Source organism: Phaethon lepturus, unplaced genomic scaffold (genome assembly GCF_000687285.1).
Source record: "Phaethon lepturus isolate BGI_N335 unplaced genomic scaffold, ASM68728v1 scaffold54300, whole genome shotgun sequence".
NCBI classification, from domain to species: Eukaryota; Metazoa; Chordata; class Aves; order Phaethontiformes; family Phaethontidae; genus Phaethon; species Phaethon lepturus.
This window is the reverse complement of record NW_010513659.1, coordinates 1-19,377: the sequence shown is the minus strand read 5'-3', so window position 1 is coordinate 19,377 and position 19,377 is coordinate 1. Positions and strand designations below refer to the sequence as shown.

Sequence of the window (19,377 nt, the reverse complement as noted above, 5' to 3'; positions counted from 1 at the left end):
GCATTCCACTTGTGGTCACATAAGTGAACTTTCAATTTAAAGTTACAACCCATACCAGCTTAGGTCAAACTTAAATTTATCAATGTGAAGTCTTCATTCCGCAAAAAAAGGGTTGTATTACCTTTCAAACGCATGCCTTTTGAAATGGATCATTAGTAGTCATTCATATAAATAAACCTGAAGTTTCACCTCTTTTTAAATACAATTTCTTACAGCTGCATATTAGCTTCTCTTTCACTGGATCATCACTAATCTTGAATTGTTTTACCATTTTAAAAGGTCTGGAATTAATTTAGTTACAAAATTAGTATGGAAAATCTTTCATTAATGTCATTGAAATGATACCGGTACCTTTCATGGCAGAAGAGACATGTTCTTAAGTACTGCTTAGAGCGAACTTGTTTAAAAATTACTTCACACTGTGATAATCTTTCTCATCACTTTCTCTTTTTCATATATCCTTTGTAATCATAAAGTGCATCAATACATGATATTTGTGTGATAAATTTTAAACTGTCTTTATATAGTGGAGCCCTTCAGGAGATAGATATATATATATATATAATGTTTTTTTGGTCTTCATTTGTATTGTGCTAATGACTTTGGAATTTAAAGGTCAGTGTAAAGCACAGTATGTTGGCTGAAGGAGCCCATGCAATTTTAATACTCCTTAGCAGGCTGGTAAAAAGAGCAGTCTTTAACAGTATGCATGTTCTGTGGGAGTTACTGGTTTGTGAAGTGCAGACACTGAAGAAAGAATACCAGTGGACTGGAAAGTTGTTAGCGCCTAATGATATCCTGCAGTTAGATAAATGCCAAGACAAACAGACCATGCTTATTTCCAAGCTAGGATAAATTGATTTTGTGATAATTTCTTACTTGATGAATTATAAATAATATCTTCTGTCAATGTGATTATTTTCTCCTGCTATTCATGTAACAGCTTGTCTTTAGTAACTTTTTCAGTGCACTCACTTTTGCTCTGAGAAAAGTTTGTGCATAATGAGAAAGTATATAGTAATGAACTGTAGTTTAAAAAACTGTTTTCTGTGGGTGGATTTTTGTTTTCCTCTTTTTTCTTTCTCCCTCCTTCAATTAAATCCAGCATTAAACAACCTAAAAATAACAAGATATTTAGGGGAGTGGGTTGGTTGTTTGGATTTTTAAAGAGATACTCTCAGGGTATCTAGGGACCAGTGTTCTCCATTGGTGTTGGGTGTAAGCTTAAATCTAAAACACTGCATTGCATTTTGTTAAGGTTTTTCAGAAAAGATGCACGTTGCAAATGTCAGCATATTGTAACGCAGAAGTAAAATGAAAATTGCCTAGAGAATTTTAATTGATTAGAATTGTGGCACATGGGAAATAAGATTAGAAGTTACTGTTTTCTTCTTTTAATAATCTGGTGTTAAGCACAGAACTGCCCAAACGAATATAGTTTTACCTCCCGCCTAATTTCGTTGCATCTTTTTCTTTCTTGTTCTTGCAGAATAATAGAATATATTGTTTGATATAAAGTACGAGTGTTTGGTCTGTCTCACAGCTCTTAATGAGTTATCTTTGCAGGGAAGAGAGATAACTTAAAAGAATTTAAATCCTCCATTTCATGAAATGACACGCTTTGAACTTTTTTTTTTATGTGTGTGTCTGATCTTTCCAGCAAGCTGAATTTGACCTAGTTAAACTGACTTTGTCAACTTAGAGTTTTAGAGCACTCTTACCTGCCCTGATTAAAACAAGTACAGCATCGTCAGTTTGACAGCAAGCTCCCCATCAATGCTGCCTTACCAATATATCTAGTTTGTTTTGTTGAAGCTACTACCTGCCATGTTATACTTTATGTAAACTGAAGTTGTATTGATAGTGCTTTGGGTACGTTTACTAGAAATTCAGCAGAGAGAACCGGTGTCGATAAGTTAATCAGTGGCAACTGCTAACTGGACCATGTCTTAAGTGATGGTATATAGAAGGGTTTCCTCTTAACTTAGTCATCCAGTGTTGTGCTCCAGAGGGCAAAAGCACCTTGATTTGCTATCTCTTAAAGTTTTTTTTTGTTTACTTTTTTGTGCTGACATGTTGAAGAGTGTTTTGTTTTTAGATGGAGATGATGGAAACTGGTCCGTAGCTGTTGTTAGCTTACCACATATCAGGTCTTTTCCTGTGGTGCTATGTAATGAAAAATTTCATCGTTATTTGTTTAATAATGCGAATGCAGTAAGGAGAGAACCCATCTCTGGCTGAATGCATTGAGGAAACAATTAAATTGATCTCCTAAATTCTGCTTTGTTACTCCCAATTCCTTTTTTTTTCAGATAAAATCCCCATTTTGTGCTTTTCATAGTGCTGGAATTAAGCTAAAAATAGGTTTTTAGAAAGGCTATAGTAAATGTCACTGAACTATGCTTGTCTGGTTCTTCTCATCTAGGAGTAGGTTTTTCCTCTGTTCCCCATATGTCCTTTACCTACATATATGTCATTTAGTTTATTTAAATAAATGTGCAGGAAAAAATACAATTCAATGGTAGTCCACTATAAACTCCAAAGTTTAATATAGTGGAATTGTAGTGAATCTTATTTAAAATAAAGATGTTATTCTCATAACAGGTCTACACACAGATTATGCAGATTCAACTTACTTTCTTCCTAGTACTTCCTGTGATGACTGATTTTGAGATATGACCAGAAATCGAGTGTAATGCTTTGGCAATGCTGTAAATGAACATGGTTTACTAGTGATAGAGCTGTAGCTTTTTTTTGGACAGTCTGAAATAGTGCTATATCAGAACAGAATAGTTCCATCTTCCTTCTTTTGTTGATTAAATGTGTGTGTATCTGTAATAGAAACCTTACAAGATCTGTCAGGTAACAGGAGAATTTAATATGTACAAAACCAAGATAGTTGATACTGCCATCCTTTCAGGAGTGAATAGTGAAGGGTTTTTAACTATGGAGGGAGGAAAGAATATGTGAGAATTCTTGTGCTTTATTTTGGAATTTAAATGCCCAGACTCTTCTTCCTCTTAAGTAAATAATTTAACTCTATAAACATCAACAATATGAACTTAAAAATGCTTTCAGCAGACTCTAGTAGTAAAATAACAATTCCTCAGCGAAAGATTTTTATAGGCAGCATTATTTCAACTGTTACCTTTGAGAAAGTTGGGATTGCCATACTGATTTCCATTAGCGCACCGTATGCACGTTAAATACACCAAGATGAGTGGAGTGTACCTGTGCCAGGTACAATATGTGAAATTATGTCTAGTGTAACCCAGATACCGACAGTACTGTTTTTATTTCAGTCACAGTGTGGATGGGGCAACTGGTTTGGTTTTCAAGAAAATTCTAACACTCCACTTAAATTTTAGTTTTCGTGCCCAGTTGGCATCTGTACCTTAGACATACATAGTGTCAGACTTGCATCTGAGTTGCATGCTGTGTTTGGAAAAAATACTGCATTTTTTTGAACAACAATATCATTTTCATTCTCATTTGCCAAGTAACACTGAACTTGATCAGAAACTGTAGTCAGCTGATTGTGTCATAGCCTTGTGCGGGTTTAAATCATTCAGTCTGTAGTAAAACTTGCCTGAGTTACTTTCAGGTAAATATCTGATTAATTGTAAGTTCCCTGTGGATTGGTGTAGCCCAGAGTTTTGTTTGTTTTAAAATAAATACATTTAAGAAAAAAATTCTATGCTTCAATGGATTTTTCAGATAAGGACTGAAGCAAGTCCTTATAAATAGCAGAGTTCATAAACCGTGGGTAGGAGTCTCTGTGCATTAAGGTATAAATTTGAAGCTGTGCATCATCGAAGGTATGTTGGGAGGGTTCCAGCATATTTCGGTTAATAACTTCTCTTACTCTGGAGTCCAGACTGACCTGCATATTAAAATACAAAGTCACGTAAATAATAGTGGTGAATAATACATATGGGGTTTTAGGTTTGTTTTACTGGTTGAAAAAGCAGTCTTATTTAACCATTTCAGCTTGTGTCCTTCAAGAGTGTAAAAAAAAAAAAAAAAACCAAACAACCTGCTAAATAGGCAAAACATGACTGTGTGTGAAATTTGGAAGTAGTAATATCTTGAGTGTGGATAGAGAAGTGTTCTCACTGAGGTGACCTCACTTTGAACAAGGCTGCCTGCCATCCTGTTACTACTGAAACCTGAGAGACTGGTGGACTATTTCCAGGCCAGCTTCCTGCTCTGTAGTGGGGAGGGTTTGTAATTTTTTGTGACAGTTCATTTCCTTGGGAGTTAGTGGTCTTGTAAAGAGGCTGAATTTGGAGTGAGCAGTATGATGCAGACGGAAACTGTAACCTGGGAAGCTGTTGTTCAGTCAAGTTCCTGTTAAAAAGTAGGGTGAATAGATGCAAGCCATGGGTATGTATGGCTATATAATGATTCCATACAACATACAAGTAACATAATTTTTTTTTCTGCAAGGCTCTAGCGTATGTAGGAAGATAGTAGTATTACTGGAATAGTGACTAGATTTAAATGGCACTTTTAGAAGTACATAAGTATAGCCTGCACCGCAAACAATTAAGTTTGAGTTTTGCAAGGATGTTGGAAAGTTTAAAGTCCCAGCCAGCTTGTCAGGATTATATTCAAACTGAACTGAAGTGTCTTCGAAACTTGACATATTTGCTAACAGCAAAGTGACAAGTAGTTTTAAAAATTTTCAGGAAGTCAGTGTGTGTGCTTTATGCAATCTTTTGTCAGCTGCTCTTTGAGCAATTCGTGCTTTGCAAATCACACTTTGTGGTTACTGTGCTTTTGGAGAGATACACCCACCCCCTTCCTAGTGCAAAATAAAGAAACTGATTTGTCCAACAGAGGATAAAGTCACCATTTGTATATTTGTGCCTCAAGCTAAAGACTTCACTGCAGCATGCTAGGGTAGCACAGGAAGAGGTTTCTTACAGGCAGCGAAAGTAGTTTTGACCATCTCACCTCAATGATGGGTCTGACTATTTTCCCCTAAATCTCTATTTGATGGCAGGGGAATGTGGGAGGGGAGAAGTTCTCCCTGGGTATTGTAGCGTTAAACACAGGTTAGAACTAACTGTGCAAAGCAGCATCAAAGAATGTATTGAGGAAAGTAATATACCTCTTTTGGAGAAAGGATAGAAATATAATCTTCATAAATTAGTCTTGCTTTTTCTTCAATGACACTTTTGTTGGATTCTTGTTTTAGTTCCTCACAGGCCATCCAGAAAAGCATGTTTTCCTCACTGAATTCTGTTCGTAGAAATTCACGAAAAGCATTTCTGCCAGCTGGAGTAAGCATCAACTTGTCAAATGATTGAGCCCAGGCATTTACTTCTTCAAGAGTAGGAGCAGGGCTTGAGGAGGAAGGAGAAGACAAGAGGAGAGAAATGAATGATTGTTACTCAAGGTGTTTGCGGCTGGTGGGAGGCATCTGCTGTCACAACGGAACAAAATTGCAAGGTTCATGGGGCTCTTATTCCTCACTGAAACTACCCAAGTGCAAACTCTAGTAAACATACTTACAAGATGGCACTTTGAAAGTGTGCTTATCAAAAGCTCTTGTGCAGATGATTGGCAGTGCTTTGATGCAGAAATTGCAACAGAGAAGTCCCTCTGCAACAGCTAAGCATTTTTCTATACCTAATAGTCCTTGTTGAATCATTGGTAAAAGTTGAATGAAAATATATGGAAACAAGCAATGATTCAAACCCCATAGAAGATACCCTCCTGTCTATTGCAGTTTTACAGGTGCTTCTACCTGTTTGAGCAACTCAGAGTTGCCGTACTCTTGGGAGGATCTGAGCTCCTCTTTATTTTTATAAGGCTGAGCACTGCTAGCTAGCTTCATAGTTGCTGGGTGGGAACAGGATGTATTTAAAAATTATTTCAGAGAAGAGGGAGACTGTTTACAATGCTGTTTTTGATCTGCCTTGTTATGAAAATGGGGATGTGGTTACATGCTGCATACAAATAAGGTAAAAGATTATAGATCAGATCTTTGGTTCCTTAAGAGGTAAGAGACAGATAACTGCAAATTCAGCATAAATGACAAATAGATAATACTAGTTATCTGCATATTTCAGGTAATTCACTTCAATCATTTAGTATGGTTTGTTGGATTTGTTTCATTTTAGCTTGACAGAACACTTTTAAAGACCATACCTTTCCTCACAGTTTGGAATACCCTCTGCTTGGAGTTCATGAGATGTTCTCCTTGCTCTCTCTTCGTCTTGATTTCTAACAGTAAGACTGCAAGGTAGCAAACAAAATTTTAGTCAACTTCGATAGAGGAGAACGCTGAATGTACACCAGCTGCTTTTCCTCCAATATTTAGAAAAATAATCAGCGAAAAGGACAGAAGCTAACGGTAGCCACATTACTCTGCCATTAATTTTACAGTTGTATAAACGTGGCAAACTTTAATGTAGCTGAACACTGTTCAATATTGTATCACATAGACTTTCTCTACAGGGATCATAGATTAATAGAATATCTTGAGTTGGAAGGGACCCATAAGGATCATCGAGCCTGATTTCCTGTACATATATGTGCATGTGTGTATATATATGTAGGATGTAGGTTTACACACAAGTACCCTTTATTACATACCAGACTTATTCTCCATGGACGCTTATTATACTGTGTATGCTTGATGCAGTGTTTTTACTTAAGTTCGACTGGATGCACTTGATTTTATATGAGTTAGATTTCAAGTTTGGTTGGATTGGGTTTTGTGGGGTTTTTTTTTTCCTCTCCATGGCTATTTTATATCCGTAGGGCATGATGAGGGCCACTTCTCTATGTGTTGTTGGAAGTGTAAGCATCTTTCAGAGTTCAGATGTAGATACAGCCAGATTGTGTGGTAATTGATTGCAGCTTTACAAAAGTGCTTGTATGTGCTTCAAAATACGAGGACTGGAGCACAAAGAGCAAATATGTCATTGCTGAATATCGTTTCCAGTATGTCTGACTGGAAACGAGTATTAGCTTGTTTGTAGCATTACAAAAAAAAAAAAAATTGCCACAATCACTAGTGATCACAGAGAGAGTTTTTCATGTCCCATGGAAGGGTAGCTGTCAACTCCTGCTGCTTTCATCAAATATTAAATAACTCTAGTTTTTAAAAATTCCTTTTGTAGTTGCAGAAGATTCTTTTTCATTTGAGACTGGATTTGACAATATACATATTTCTTTTTAGGGAATTGGAACTACATTCCAGTTCATAGACTATCATAGTTTAGTGAGAAACGCATGTGCGTACACACACATTCATATAATCTGTAAAGCCACTTAAAATTTGTCAAGAAGAAAAGGTCTTGATGAGTTGTAACACGTAATTTATATGAAACAGGTCCTCCAGGTGAAATAAAGCAATACAGTTGCTTTAGGAAACTTCTAGGAAAATATCAAACTTAATTTCTTCATTTGTATCTTACCTTCCTTTTAGTGCTAATGTAGTAACAGTTTTGTTGCCTTAATCCTTAAGAACCTCATTTATCTCTAGTAATTTGTGTTAAAACAGTTGATTTTTCTGTCCTTTCTGCCTTTTAAACTCATGGTTTTGTCTTACTTGCAGCCTTACTATTTACTGGTTACTCCTTCTCTGGCTTTCTCTAGTGTTAGTCCATAATCTGTAGAGACCTGCTTTTTTCTTTGCCAAGGCAATGCCATGCACTGAAGAGGTAGGGAAGTTTTCCTGTTGCTAAGCTGAAGAGCAGTTATTGCAAACACACTTTTTTTTTCTGCAACATCTGAACCATACATCCAAACCAATGACCTATTTCAGTTCACCTTTTCAGGAAAAAAAATAGTTAGTTAGTTCTCTATTCTTTTGGGATGTATAGGTCTCAATCCTTTACTACTCTTTTTACCAGTTATTCTGGCCTTTTTTTTAATATGAGGAGTGATATATTATGTATTCCTCACACACAGACAAGAAGTGATATGCTTGTCAGAGTTATTTTTGGATTGAGGGGAACCAATATCCAACAGAAAGGATTATAGTCTTCATAGGATAATGCACAAAAGGGGAAAAAGGCAAAAGAAGTAACAAAAGCTTACTTAAGAGAACATGCCATGCCTCAGAAAATGACTTGCAGGCAGGCTCTTTGCCTAGAAATGTACAGGTAAACAAAAATAAGACTAGTGCAATACTGCATCTTCTCAGGATCTGAAAGAGTAACTGGCTGGAGGCTTGAGTCTTGGTTGTAGGAAAGAAAACAAGCTCTTGAGCATCCAGCTGAGAGACTCATTTTGCTATTTCTTCATATTGGATGTTCAGCATCTCAGCTGCATGACTCATGTAGACTGTTATTTTTATTCCTATTCATAATTTTTCTGTTCAAAGTACTTGAGCTATTTTGAGGAAAGGCTGTATGAATAGGACTATAAATAGCTTAATTATGGTTTGTTTTGCATTTCTTGCTACTAGAAAACAATTGTTCTCAAAAAAATCAGAAATTATTTTAAAGCTAAAGCAAGCTGCTCTGTTTTGGAGCCTTTACTGGTTTCCTAGATGAGTCTGAAATGCAAATAGGAATTTTAAGCATCATGAAATCTGAATGCTTTCACACACCCTATCGAGTAAATTGCTTTCTTTGAATTGTTTGAATAATGAGGTGCACAGAAAATGAGCATCCTGGAAAATATCAGGTAAAATGGCAAAAAAGCACTTTATCAACAATTTTGAAGTTAAATGCAAATTTTATGTACTCCAACGTAGTAATGTGCCTTATTTTTTCCTTTCTTGGAAAGACATGCGTGTTTGTGTAATATGCGGCCCTAGACTGGGCCACTTGTGATTGCGCTGGACAGCTGTTCAGATGACACTGGAATTTGTGTGGTGATGCTTTAACATAGATGCTGTTCTGCAAGGCCACAAACTGGTCCTGTACAGGCACAGCACTTGCTGCCTCTTTAATCTCTACCTTAGTTTACCTCTAAGCACCTGCTGAAAAGCTTGGTGGGATCAGAGCTAGAGTACTTGGCATCATCCAAAAAAATCCAAGCTGCCTTTTGTCCTTACAAATACTCATTATTTCCATAAGAGAGGGCAGAATTGGGTACCTCCTGATGAGCGAGTACCAATAGCAGCGGAATGATAACCTGCTCATCCCTTGCCTTCTACTGGTGTTCTCCAAAGCATTTGCTACCAGCTGCTCTTGGGGGGGAAAAAAAAAATAATAAAATGGTGGAATAGATTCCTAGCCTAGGCTGTAGGGTTATTTATGACTTCTTCCCTTCACCTCAGTGCCAGGTTTGCTTGCTCTGAAGTGTTTTTTATGGTGGTTAGTGCATTTATAAGAAGCAGTCAGGTTGCTGTCAATGTTTTGGTTGAACTCCTGTGTATGTTTAAGACTTATTTTTCTTTGTTTCAATGCAAGTTTTGGTCTCACCCATTAATTAACACTCGGCCCCAAACAGATACAGGACTTCTGAGTATATGAAGCTTTACTTCGGTTTTGAATGAAACCACTTGGATCTGGAGAGGTTGGTAAGAGAGAGAAGGTGAACACATCATTAGCTTAAGGCATTGAGTGATTCCTTTTACAGTTTTGCTTTGCTTCCCTGATAAATTTTCCTCTTTAACACCTTGTAATGGGAGTTCTTCTGAACTACCTTGTTTTTAGCTCATCTTCAGCAAATACCTGTGATGTTTGAAGTCTCTGATCCTAAGGATTAACTTCATATGAGTTGCAGGTGCCATGAATTGGCAACACTAATTAATGACAACAGATCCAGTAGCCTCCAAAACAAAAGAACAGTGCTGGGCACCTGATGATTCATTTTCTGACCTACAAATTCTTCCACTTAGTCCTAACTCCATTTAACACAGTCTTTGCTGCTTGTTAAGTCCCAGTCCTAAATCTAAAGCTGTGACATGTTCTAGTATTGCTTTCAGTTTTTAGTGGAAGCTCTGGTGAAGCTTGAGGCTGAGGAGAACCAGTCCTGCACGAAACAGACCTTCCACTACACAGTATTAACAACAAAAGTACAACAGAGATACTGTACAGAGATATAAAAAAAAAATCTGTTCTTTCAATGGCAGAAAAAAAAAAAAGAGTAAACTGGAGTAGAAGGTTGCGTCTAGTACTAGAGCACTGTCTTTTCTCTTAGTCCCAGATTTGCAGAATTACTCTGGTGGTTTGTTTGGCTTCTGCTGTCCTATACACTGGCTATTGCCTCCTTCCCCTGCTATTCTGTTCCCCAGAGGCTTGAATGAGAGGGGTTACCATGAGCAGCTGCAGCAACAGCACCAGCAAAAGCAGCAGGCATTGGACCCTCGATTTCCCGTGCTGTGCTGAGCCAGTGCAGCGCCTGGTGTCTCCGGGGTCGTAGACATCTGCCGTTTGCGCATCTCCATCCGCTCTGATCCCATGGGCTGCAAGACAGCAAGAGAAGGTGGGAGTAAGAAATGTATCTCCCTTCTTTTTTCCTTTTCTTTGCTTTAAAAATTTTACCAAGAACTGCTGAAGGCCATAGCTCCAATGGAACTGAAGAGCTAAACACTTGGTTTTTCCCCACAGAAGCTCTTCGGTATTGAATCCTTTGGAAGATTCACTCATTTTATTGAAGTGCTGTGATGGAAGGCAAAGGGCTAATTAATTCTGTACATGGGTGGGAACACAACGAGAGGAGAGTGGTGATGGAGAGAGCAAAAGGTGGAAGTGAGGGGTCTCTGAGAGCTCTTAGCACAGTGGCATATAAGCCTAGGAGTTGAAGAGGGTTTCCTGAGGTCTGGACTTCAAGGCCAGTCCTAAAGAAAATAGTACAGAAGAGAGGTAGTTAAAGCCTCTTTCTTTCTTGTCTGTCTTTTCGCTCTTTCTCTTGATCAGCCAATGCACAGGCTTAGTGATGCTTGAGTAAGACACCTGAGCTCTCCTGAAAATCTGGCCATCGGTGAGTATTGAGGATGTCTCAAACCTGCTGGTCACCCTGTAGCAAAGGGGAAGGACCAGTGCTTCTCTGTCCATTACAGGTCTGACTGCCACAGCTATTTTTAAAATAATTTTTCTCTCAAGAAGGAATCGAAGTGCTTCTGTGAAGATGAGATGAGTTATTGCTAACAGATAAAACACATGACTGGATGTTAATATTTAATGTGCAGGTTTTTGGTCACCTCCCCCAACTGAAGACATCATGAAACAATTTTTGGTGAGAGCACTAGTTGTGGTTTTTGCACGGTTCTAGGAAACCTTTTTGGAGCCTGAATTCTGCAGATTGTGCAGAGAAGTGGTGTTAATGAAATTACAAGTACCCTTGAAGTCCCTGTCCCTTTCTGACCTGTCTCTCCATGAGCTTCAGACTTGCTTTACAGCACTTAATAATGCTCTCCCTGTTTTGCTGAGGGTTGTGCCCTAGTGACAGATGTCTCATAGATGAAATGCTAGCTTGTACAAAGATGAGTACGTCTGTCTTCGTTTTGATAGTATTTGATTTTTTGATACATAACTAGTCATCCCCCTGTGTCATCATATCCCTTGGTATGTAGGTTTTTTCAGGTTGCTAAACCTTCTTTTGAGGCCCTGACAATTGTAGGGAAATTAAAATTAGCTGCTACCAATTTTGAGTTCTTGTTTTTAATTGGTAATTGAATACTGGACTTGAAACATAATCTAATGAGCTGAATACTGGAGTTGCCTTCCTTTCTAAAATGTTCTGCCAGGTTTAGGAAATACTGTTGTAACGTGTAACAATGCACAGACTTTCATGGACTCAACAGAAGTGTCAGGAGAAGAAAGGAGATTATTTTGGCAGAGTGCAGCATTACATTTTGTTGGATTTTTTTTTTTTATGCTGAATTTGTTTCTCTCTTAGAGCTTAATAGTTTTTATTTTTATGAGAACCACCCACTCTCCCCAGAGAAAAATGCACGACATGTTCAGCAGAAGATGCACCTGTTTTGCAGGAGGAATAAAATACAAGAAAAACAATACCGAGAGAAATGATAACCCATTTTGTAACTCTGTAGACCTAATCTGACAAGCAATGCCTAAATGCCCAGAAATAGAAAATCAGAAAAAGAACATACCTTCCAAAACCCCCACAACCTTTCTTTTTTCAGAATGTGGAAGAATAAATGTGAAATGTAGAATACATTTGTAGATTCAGATTTCTTTCCTTCAGAGTTTCAGACTTGCAGAAATAGAACGAAGCCCTAAGTATTAATTTCCTTCCAGATACTCTATTTTAAAAAATATAGGTATCTTCATATTGCAATTAGAAAGTGATAGCATATAAAGCATTATTGGAATGATAATATATCTAACAATATTTCAGGCTGCTTTGGACGGTAAACAATTACTGATTAGAAAAGTGTAACTTGGATTCAGATATATGCAGTTTATATAGCCTACCCCGTCCACTCTTACTTTTGAGATGTTTTATGCGGATAGTTCGCACATTCATATCTCTAATCCGTATTACAATTGAACTGACAATGGTCCAGGTAGAAAGGCTTGTTCCTGTTTGTTTGCTTTTTCCCAAGGAGAAAGGTAAAGGACGGCAGAAGTAGGAAGAATACACTCTTCCTCCCCACCTCCTCCCACTGTGGCTTAATACAAGAGATCTTTCTGGATCCGTTTTTAGCATTTCAGGTTCTTCAGAATTGTTCTTTGACATGTTTAATGAAAGGGAAGAGTATGTAAGTAGCTGTAGGGCAAAAACTGCCCCGTAGCATTGTGTCTTGGTTTCACTTCTGGATCATACACCTTACCTAGAAGTTTTCTGGTACTATAGGTTTTTCTGAATGTTCATCATTGCGTGATTTCTCACACAGTTTACAGAAGATGAAGGATTGAGCAACACAAAAATTCAAGACACTTTTTTCAGATTAAATTACACATTTTCACTTTTATTCAGCAGATGTGTACCAGCTTTCTCATTGAATAAGCAAGTAGGTTTTGGTCATTTATGTGATGAAGATTTGTTTTGAAAGATATTTTTAGCAGATAAAGCACGCTTTCATGATAGTAGATCTGTATTAGAGTAATGGGAAATAAGAGAAGGAGGACTGGAATATATCTGTTGGCTTAAAGACACCCCAAGCTTTTGAATTACCGAGCTGTTTGGTGATTATTGTGCATGTATTTCCTATGGCAACTGATGGTCATATTGTATGTTTGATAGAGGTTTAGAGTGGATCACGGACTAATTGGGGTGTGGCTCTCTGTGGTGTATTAGGAATACTGTGGTAGGATGCAAGAAGTAATTTATTCCTTTGTGCGAGTACTAAGGGTATCACTTTCCAAGACAGATAGAGCATCTATCTAAACATCTAACAAGATGTTTAGAAAGCATGATATACACAGAAAAATTGTAGGAGTTTGGGTTGTTAATCTAGAAAGGGGAACTGTGAAACATACTGATTTTCTGATCGGTAAGAGGTTGTGATGTTCTGTTCTGTATTTCTTTCAGAGATAAATAATGAGTTAGCTTGGGCTAAATAAAATCTACGCTCAATTTTACAGGATGGCAAGGTAGAACGCTTGAGCAGTGGTGCAGGTTACTGCAAAGCTGTAGAAACTCCTTACGCACAGATAGTATTAAGACCCATAAGAACATACTGGGCTGGTCCAGGTTCACAGATCAAGCAATGAGTAAGTGATCCATCCCAGCACTGTTTTTCTAATTCATTCTTCCCTTGTGTGATGTGTTTTTTTTGGTGTGTTTTTTGGTTTTACGTTTTGTTTTTTAATGCAGCTCTGGCTCTAAACCAAACTCTCATCAAGCAGATGATTCTATATACCTTTCTACCTGGGCCACTCCCTCTGGCCACGTAAGAATGATTAGTCTGCAGGAGAAGAGCATGTCTTACGTTAAAAGTCTAGGCTTTTGTGGTTCATCCTCTAACCGGAATTGCAAAATAAAGTTAAATTGTTCATGTTTGCAGCACAATTTGTTGCAAATATATGTCCCAATCGTGATTGTACCGAGACCGTGTAATGCCAGACATGAGGCCTGAACGCACAGTAAGACATAAGCTCTGCCTAAAGGGTATAGCGTAATTTCATATGTATATTCATGGATATACACTGGCTTTCTAGATTTCTTTGCTTTTTTAAAAAAAGATGTAATTTAAAAACAAATGTAAACCAGGGAAACACAAACCCTGCAATTTCACAGCTGTGCATGGTGATACAAGAAGTTTACCACAAGCTCCCTATCTGTGGCTTTTGCTTTCCCATAAACTGCTCCTTGGCTGGAACACAGGCAAAGGCACAGACGCTGAGTTTGTGCAAGTCGTCTAAGGATTCATTTTCAAAGAAAAGTACCTTGAAAAGCATTGAGACTATCTGAGTATGACTGTACACAGGGAAATAAAATAATCTTGGAAAGTATATGGAAAAAAAAGTCAGAGATGAAGCAAATTGGCCATGAGATCATGCAGTGAGTTAAGGACAAGGCCACTAATGGGACACAAACAGAAAAGCCTTATTTTATGCCTGTAGTTGTTTTTTCTGCTACCTCTAGTACATCCAGAATTTTACTATGGGTCACTGAAGTTCTCCATCACACTTTGCTGCTTCTTGCTGAAGCCACCATAGCTGTGTAATGAGCCTTTCCAGATACCTGCTCAAATTACTGCTTTGAGTTATGCTGTGTGCAGGAATGGACAGTAGATTCATCAACAACTCCAGTGAATATTTGTAGGCATTTACAAAATTCCTTGCTTCTTTACAGTACAACCCATATTATCAACAATTTAAATAATTGCTTGACTGACTTGGGGCTCTGTGGGAATGGAGGGGGCCAATTTTTTGCCTTCAGCAGGCTTTAGGTCCTCAGGGCAAAAAGGAGAGGGGTGTGTTTGGTTTTGTGGGTTTTGTTTTGGGTTTGGTGGTTGGGTTTTTTTTTTTTTGCCTTCTCAGTAAAAAAGTCTTCTGTTCATATAATGTTATGGTGTTTAATCTGGGACATCAGATGGTCTGACTGGGTCATGCAGTAGGCGTAACACCAGTTAGAAAATCTAGTGCTGGTGTTCGTTGCATCAGTGATGAGACTAACACTCTATATTAGTTGAAGAATTAATCACCTGTGGATCCTACTGCTATAGCACCTGGTGCCAGTGATTGGTAACCTCTTCACATTTATTATCGCATGGTATTAGGCCAAAGAGCCTCAACCAGCTGTAATCAAAACCAGTGGTAGTGTGACTGCTAATTTTACAAAAGGGCTTTCCTTATTTTCTAGACTGATATCATGGGTGATCGGGTTGTTTTAATAATGAAAAATCTGAATCACCAACAGCATTTTGAGCTAATAGCTTACCTTAAAGTTGTTAAAGGGGATGACATACGTTGATACTTGACGTTTAGCCAAGTATTTTTCTATCCCTATCCTAGTTGAGAATACATTCGGCAGACCCACAGGGTCCCTGCGTGGGGAAGCAGGGTGAGAGACACACATAGGTATTGCTCCCCCGCCAGCTGCTGCCTGTCATAAGTAGGATAAGGTGGCCTAACCTTGTCCCCACAACCTGACTGGGATCCTTAAATAATGATCTCTGTTTTCTTAAACCAGTAGTATGATCACAGAATCACTAGGTTGGAAAGGACCTTCAAGATCATCAAGTCCAACCATCAATCCAGCGCCACCACGGCCCCTAAACCATGTCCTGAAGTGCCACATCCACATGTTTTTTGAACACTTCCAGAGATGGTGACTCCACCACCTCCCTGGGCAGCCTGTTCCAATGCCTGACCACCCTCTCAGTGAAGAAATTTTTCCTAATATCCAATCTAAACCTCGTTGCAGCCAAAAGCATGTACAGAGCTGGGCAGGGAAAACGTTACTTTTAGCAATCGGTTGGAAGACTTTGGAGCTCGAGGAGCCCTGAGAACTGAAGTGTGTATAAAAGTAAGTGCGTTCAAGGGTGAGGGATAGTTCAAGAGCTGCTATTTGGCTGTAGAACAAAAGGGTGCATTCCTGAGGAAAACAAGGTGTACAGCCATCCCCCTACACAGGGCGCTGTCAGGTAGGTCACTCGAATCTGATAGGAGACTGGATTTTAGCCAACATGGCATTGAAGTGGGAAAGAAGCTGTGATTGAACTGGAACAGGTTTCTCCTCATAAGGAAATTTTATAACGCAGTTAGAAAAAAAAATAAACTAGGTGCATTTTCTGTAAACATCAGTGCAAGTGTTGTTCCATCAGCCAAAATACTCTGTTCCTTGTTACCAGGTGTGCACTCTGAAAATGGCAATCGGTAAATACGGCTTGTTGTCACACCAGCCTCCCAGGACAGTCATTTACCTGGTCAGCTGACACTCTGAAATAAAACCAAGATGGAGGTGCTCTTTCTAAGGTTTTCAGTTTGCACGGCATGCAATTAGTATCTGGTTTAAAATGGACTTGTTACTGGCAAGTGTCAAGTATTATCTGTTTTATTTCCCTGGACAATCAAATATAAGTATGTCCATCAGCAAAGAACACTTTTTCTTTGGAACACCAAAATCTTGTTGTGATGAGAGAAAATTCCATTCTGTTTTTCATATGTTCAATTTTGAAGTATTAATGCTGATCACATGTAGTGTGATCAAACTTTCAACTGCTGAAAAACTACTTCACTATGGCCAGTGAAGGAAGACAAGGGGATTTATACCAGCTGAGGATCTGATCTGGTACTTGTATTTATGCTGCAGAGAAAAGTGACTTGGGCTGGACTTAATACTTAGGTGGTACTAAGCAGAGGTGTTATGAATTGTCTGAAACACCTTTCTTCAAAATTTGTGTAAATGTTTAGTTTAGAAATCCTCCGTCTGCTTCCTGAATGCATTTACACGGATGGTTACAAATAGTGAGAGTCTTCTCTTATCACTGAAAAGGACTTTTTCCATCTTACCAAGAGAATGCAGAGGGTGAATGTGTATCGGTGCGCCTAAACTATTGTTCTCTATTTCTGCTCTGATTGAATAGTTTTGTATTTATTCCTTGAGAGAACTCTTACTGTTTGGACTATAAAGTAAGTTGAGAGATGGATGTTTCTATTTTTTCCAAGGTAGTTTGTTTTGATTTTTAGATATATCTCTTTAAATAGTTGAAGATTCAGACCTGTAAGATGCTGTTCACCTATTCTCATTGAAGTCCTTGCAAATTCAGGAAGATCAAAATCTCACAGGTTCAAGCCCAAATTACTGCTCTGTTGGGTTTTTTTGTTTGTGGGTGTTTTTGTTTTTAAGTCACTTGGGTTGTTACACTGAGCTCTAGTGCTTTCCCTCTTTAAGATTTAGGCAAGGTTATATTGCTTCTTCAAGGTAAGAGAAGAAGGTCCAGAAGGAGGACTTATCTCTAAGCCCCAATGGAGAGATTCATCAACCTAGTTTGTGGCAGGTTTATCCCCTAATACGCCTGGATTTCAGAAATCTCAGTGGTCCCTGGTCTCTTGTTCTTGTTTAATTCCCTATTACCTTAAATTTCCTTACTCTGTTGCTGGACTACAAGAGAGAACCATACCCTAAAATTTGTCTCTCTGAGGTAGAATAAGCTAATCAAAAATTGTTCTTCTTCCTCTAGGTTATCTGCCTGACGCCAAAATGGAAATTTCACTGCTCTAAACTCCTTGTGCCTCCTTTATCTTCTCAGATTTCCAGACCTCTCAGAAGGTGCATGAGAGAGAACAAATTGTGTGAGAACCCTCTGTACTGGATGCTCTCTTCATTTTGAGAATTGGGGTCTGCCTTCTCTGTCCCCACCATCTGCAGCAGCTACATGCTTTATTTCAAAGTGGGTTTGGGAAGAAAACACAGAGGATTTAAAAACTGGAGATGGATCACCATCTTGTATATGTTTTGTAAGGGATCCAAAACTACTTGTAGACTATTGATGGAAAGAGGTGAGATACCTGTAACCAAAGGAGTTTAATCTCTACCATCTCCAGCATTGTTTAACCTTAGTTTTAGCCAGTTGCTTGATATAGCATGAAATGTATCTCTCTGTCCAATTATATCAGCTAGTGCTGTCACTACTTCGGTCAGTCAATCAAAGACACCTATGTCTGCTTGGGGAGAGCTTGGATAGCCATAATTTAAATAGAAAACCCCCACTTTGTTTCATATGGATAGGGAAGGACTAAAAGCTGCTATTCTGCTCGTTCGTGGCTAGTCAATCAGATCTGATTTTGCTAATGTCACGTCACCATGGAGAGTCAAATCCTTGAACAGGACAGTCAGTCAATGTCCAGGAGTTTCTGTTGCAAAGGCCCTTGTAGTGGTGGTGTTGGCTGGACCGGGTAAGACTCCCTGAGTCGTGCTTTATTGCACTGTTCTTGTATCCAGCTGGCCTGTGCTCCTTGGGACCACTCCAGCACACACAAGATCCATCCCTAGTGATTGAACACATGCAAAACATCTCCTAACTTTTAAACTTTTAACTCCTAAAAAGCAATGAACCAAAAACAGAGGAAAAATAATGGCACGTGTTCTTCCTTCTCATCCAGCTAGACAGCATCTATGATTCATATAAAAAGTACACATTCATATTACTGAATGCTAGTAAGTAATTTTAAAAAAAAGTTCAGGGATTTAAGCAAGCATCTGAAGAGCTACTTTTGACAACAGTGGGAAAACTACTGTAAGCCTTCAGAGTAATGTTGAAGTACTGGAATAAGTATGTCTGTCATACTTTTTCCTACTCCAAGGCGTGCCTATCTGACATTCAGATTATGAGGCATTTCTGTATGTAACCTTATGAATGCAAAGGAGTGTGAAGGTCAGGAATGAAAATTATTTGCCTGGTTAAAAGCACTTCAGATGATATTTGGCTTAGTTGTAGCATTTATAGTATTTGCTAGTCTCTCAGTAGAAAGGTGGGCTGCCAAGGAAATAGCCTTCCCTAAGGAGTAATATTTAAAATCTAAGCCATGAAGGTCAGCTTTAAACAAAAAAAACCCCAACACAAGAATATGCAGAAAAAAAGATTGTAGACAAAGCTTATACTTTTATCCTCATTTTATGCTCAAGCACAACGACATTTTTCAGCTTAAAGTGCAATGATTCTGTTAATTAAACATACAAATAATGTTTCCTCCCTGTACACGTTACAGTCAGGCAGGTGCGCAAGCCTTAACTTGTGTTCCTGTCCAATTTGCATGGCGACAGCACGAAGCTTTCGCAGTAACTCTGCGGCCCATGAAGCCCGGTGTTGTAACACTCGCTGGCAGCCGGTTGGACTGAGCGTCCAGATGTGGATCATCGCAGTCCAGTTATTTTTTAGTAAATACTTTGGGGCCAGATCCAAACTCCATTAAAAAAATGAAAACCACCTATTGGTATCGGCCAGCTTTAGAGGAGGTTATGTTAGCTCTTGCAATCGCTGCTCCCCGTTCCGATCCCCCCAGTAACGTTAACCAGTGAATCACAGAATCACTAGGTTGGAAAGGA

General features: G+C 38.5%; 1 protein-coding gene across 1 annotated transcript; it reads right to left on the bottom strand.

The window, feature by feature from the left end:
* Positions 1–2,967: 2,967 nt before the first annotated feature.
* On the bottom strand, positions 2,968–10,426 carry RGS20 (regulator of G-protein signaling 20). Its single transcript, XM_010290538.1, has 4 exons — positions 10,230–10,426; positions 6,160–6,246; positions 5,117–5,351; positions 2,968–3,883 (listed from the first exon to the last, which is right to left on the bottom strand). Exons 1-4 carry the CDS (start codon positions 10,373–10,375, stop codon positions 3,695–3,697), a joined length of 657 nt encoding a protein of 218 aa, XP_010288840.1. The 5' UTR covers positions 10,376–10,426; the 3' UTR covers positions 2,968–3,694.
* Between the last annotated feature and the right edge of the window lie 8,951 nt (positions 10,427–19,377).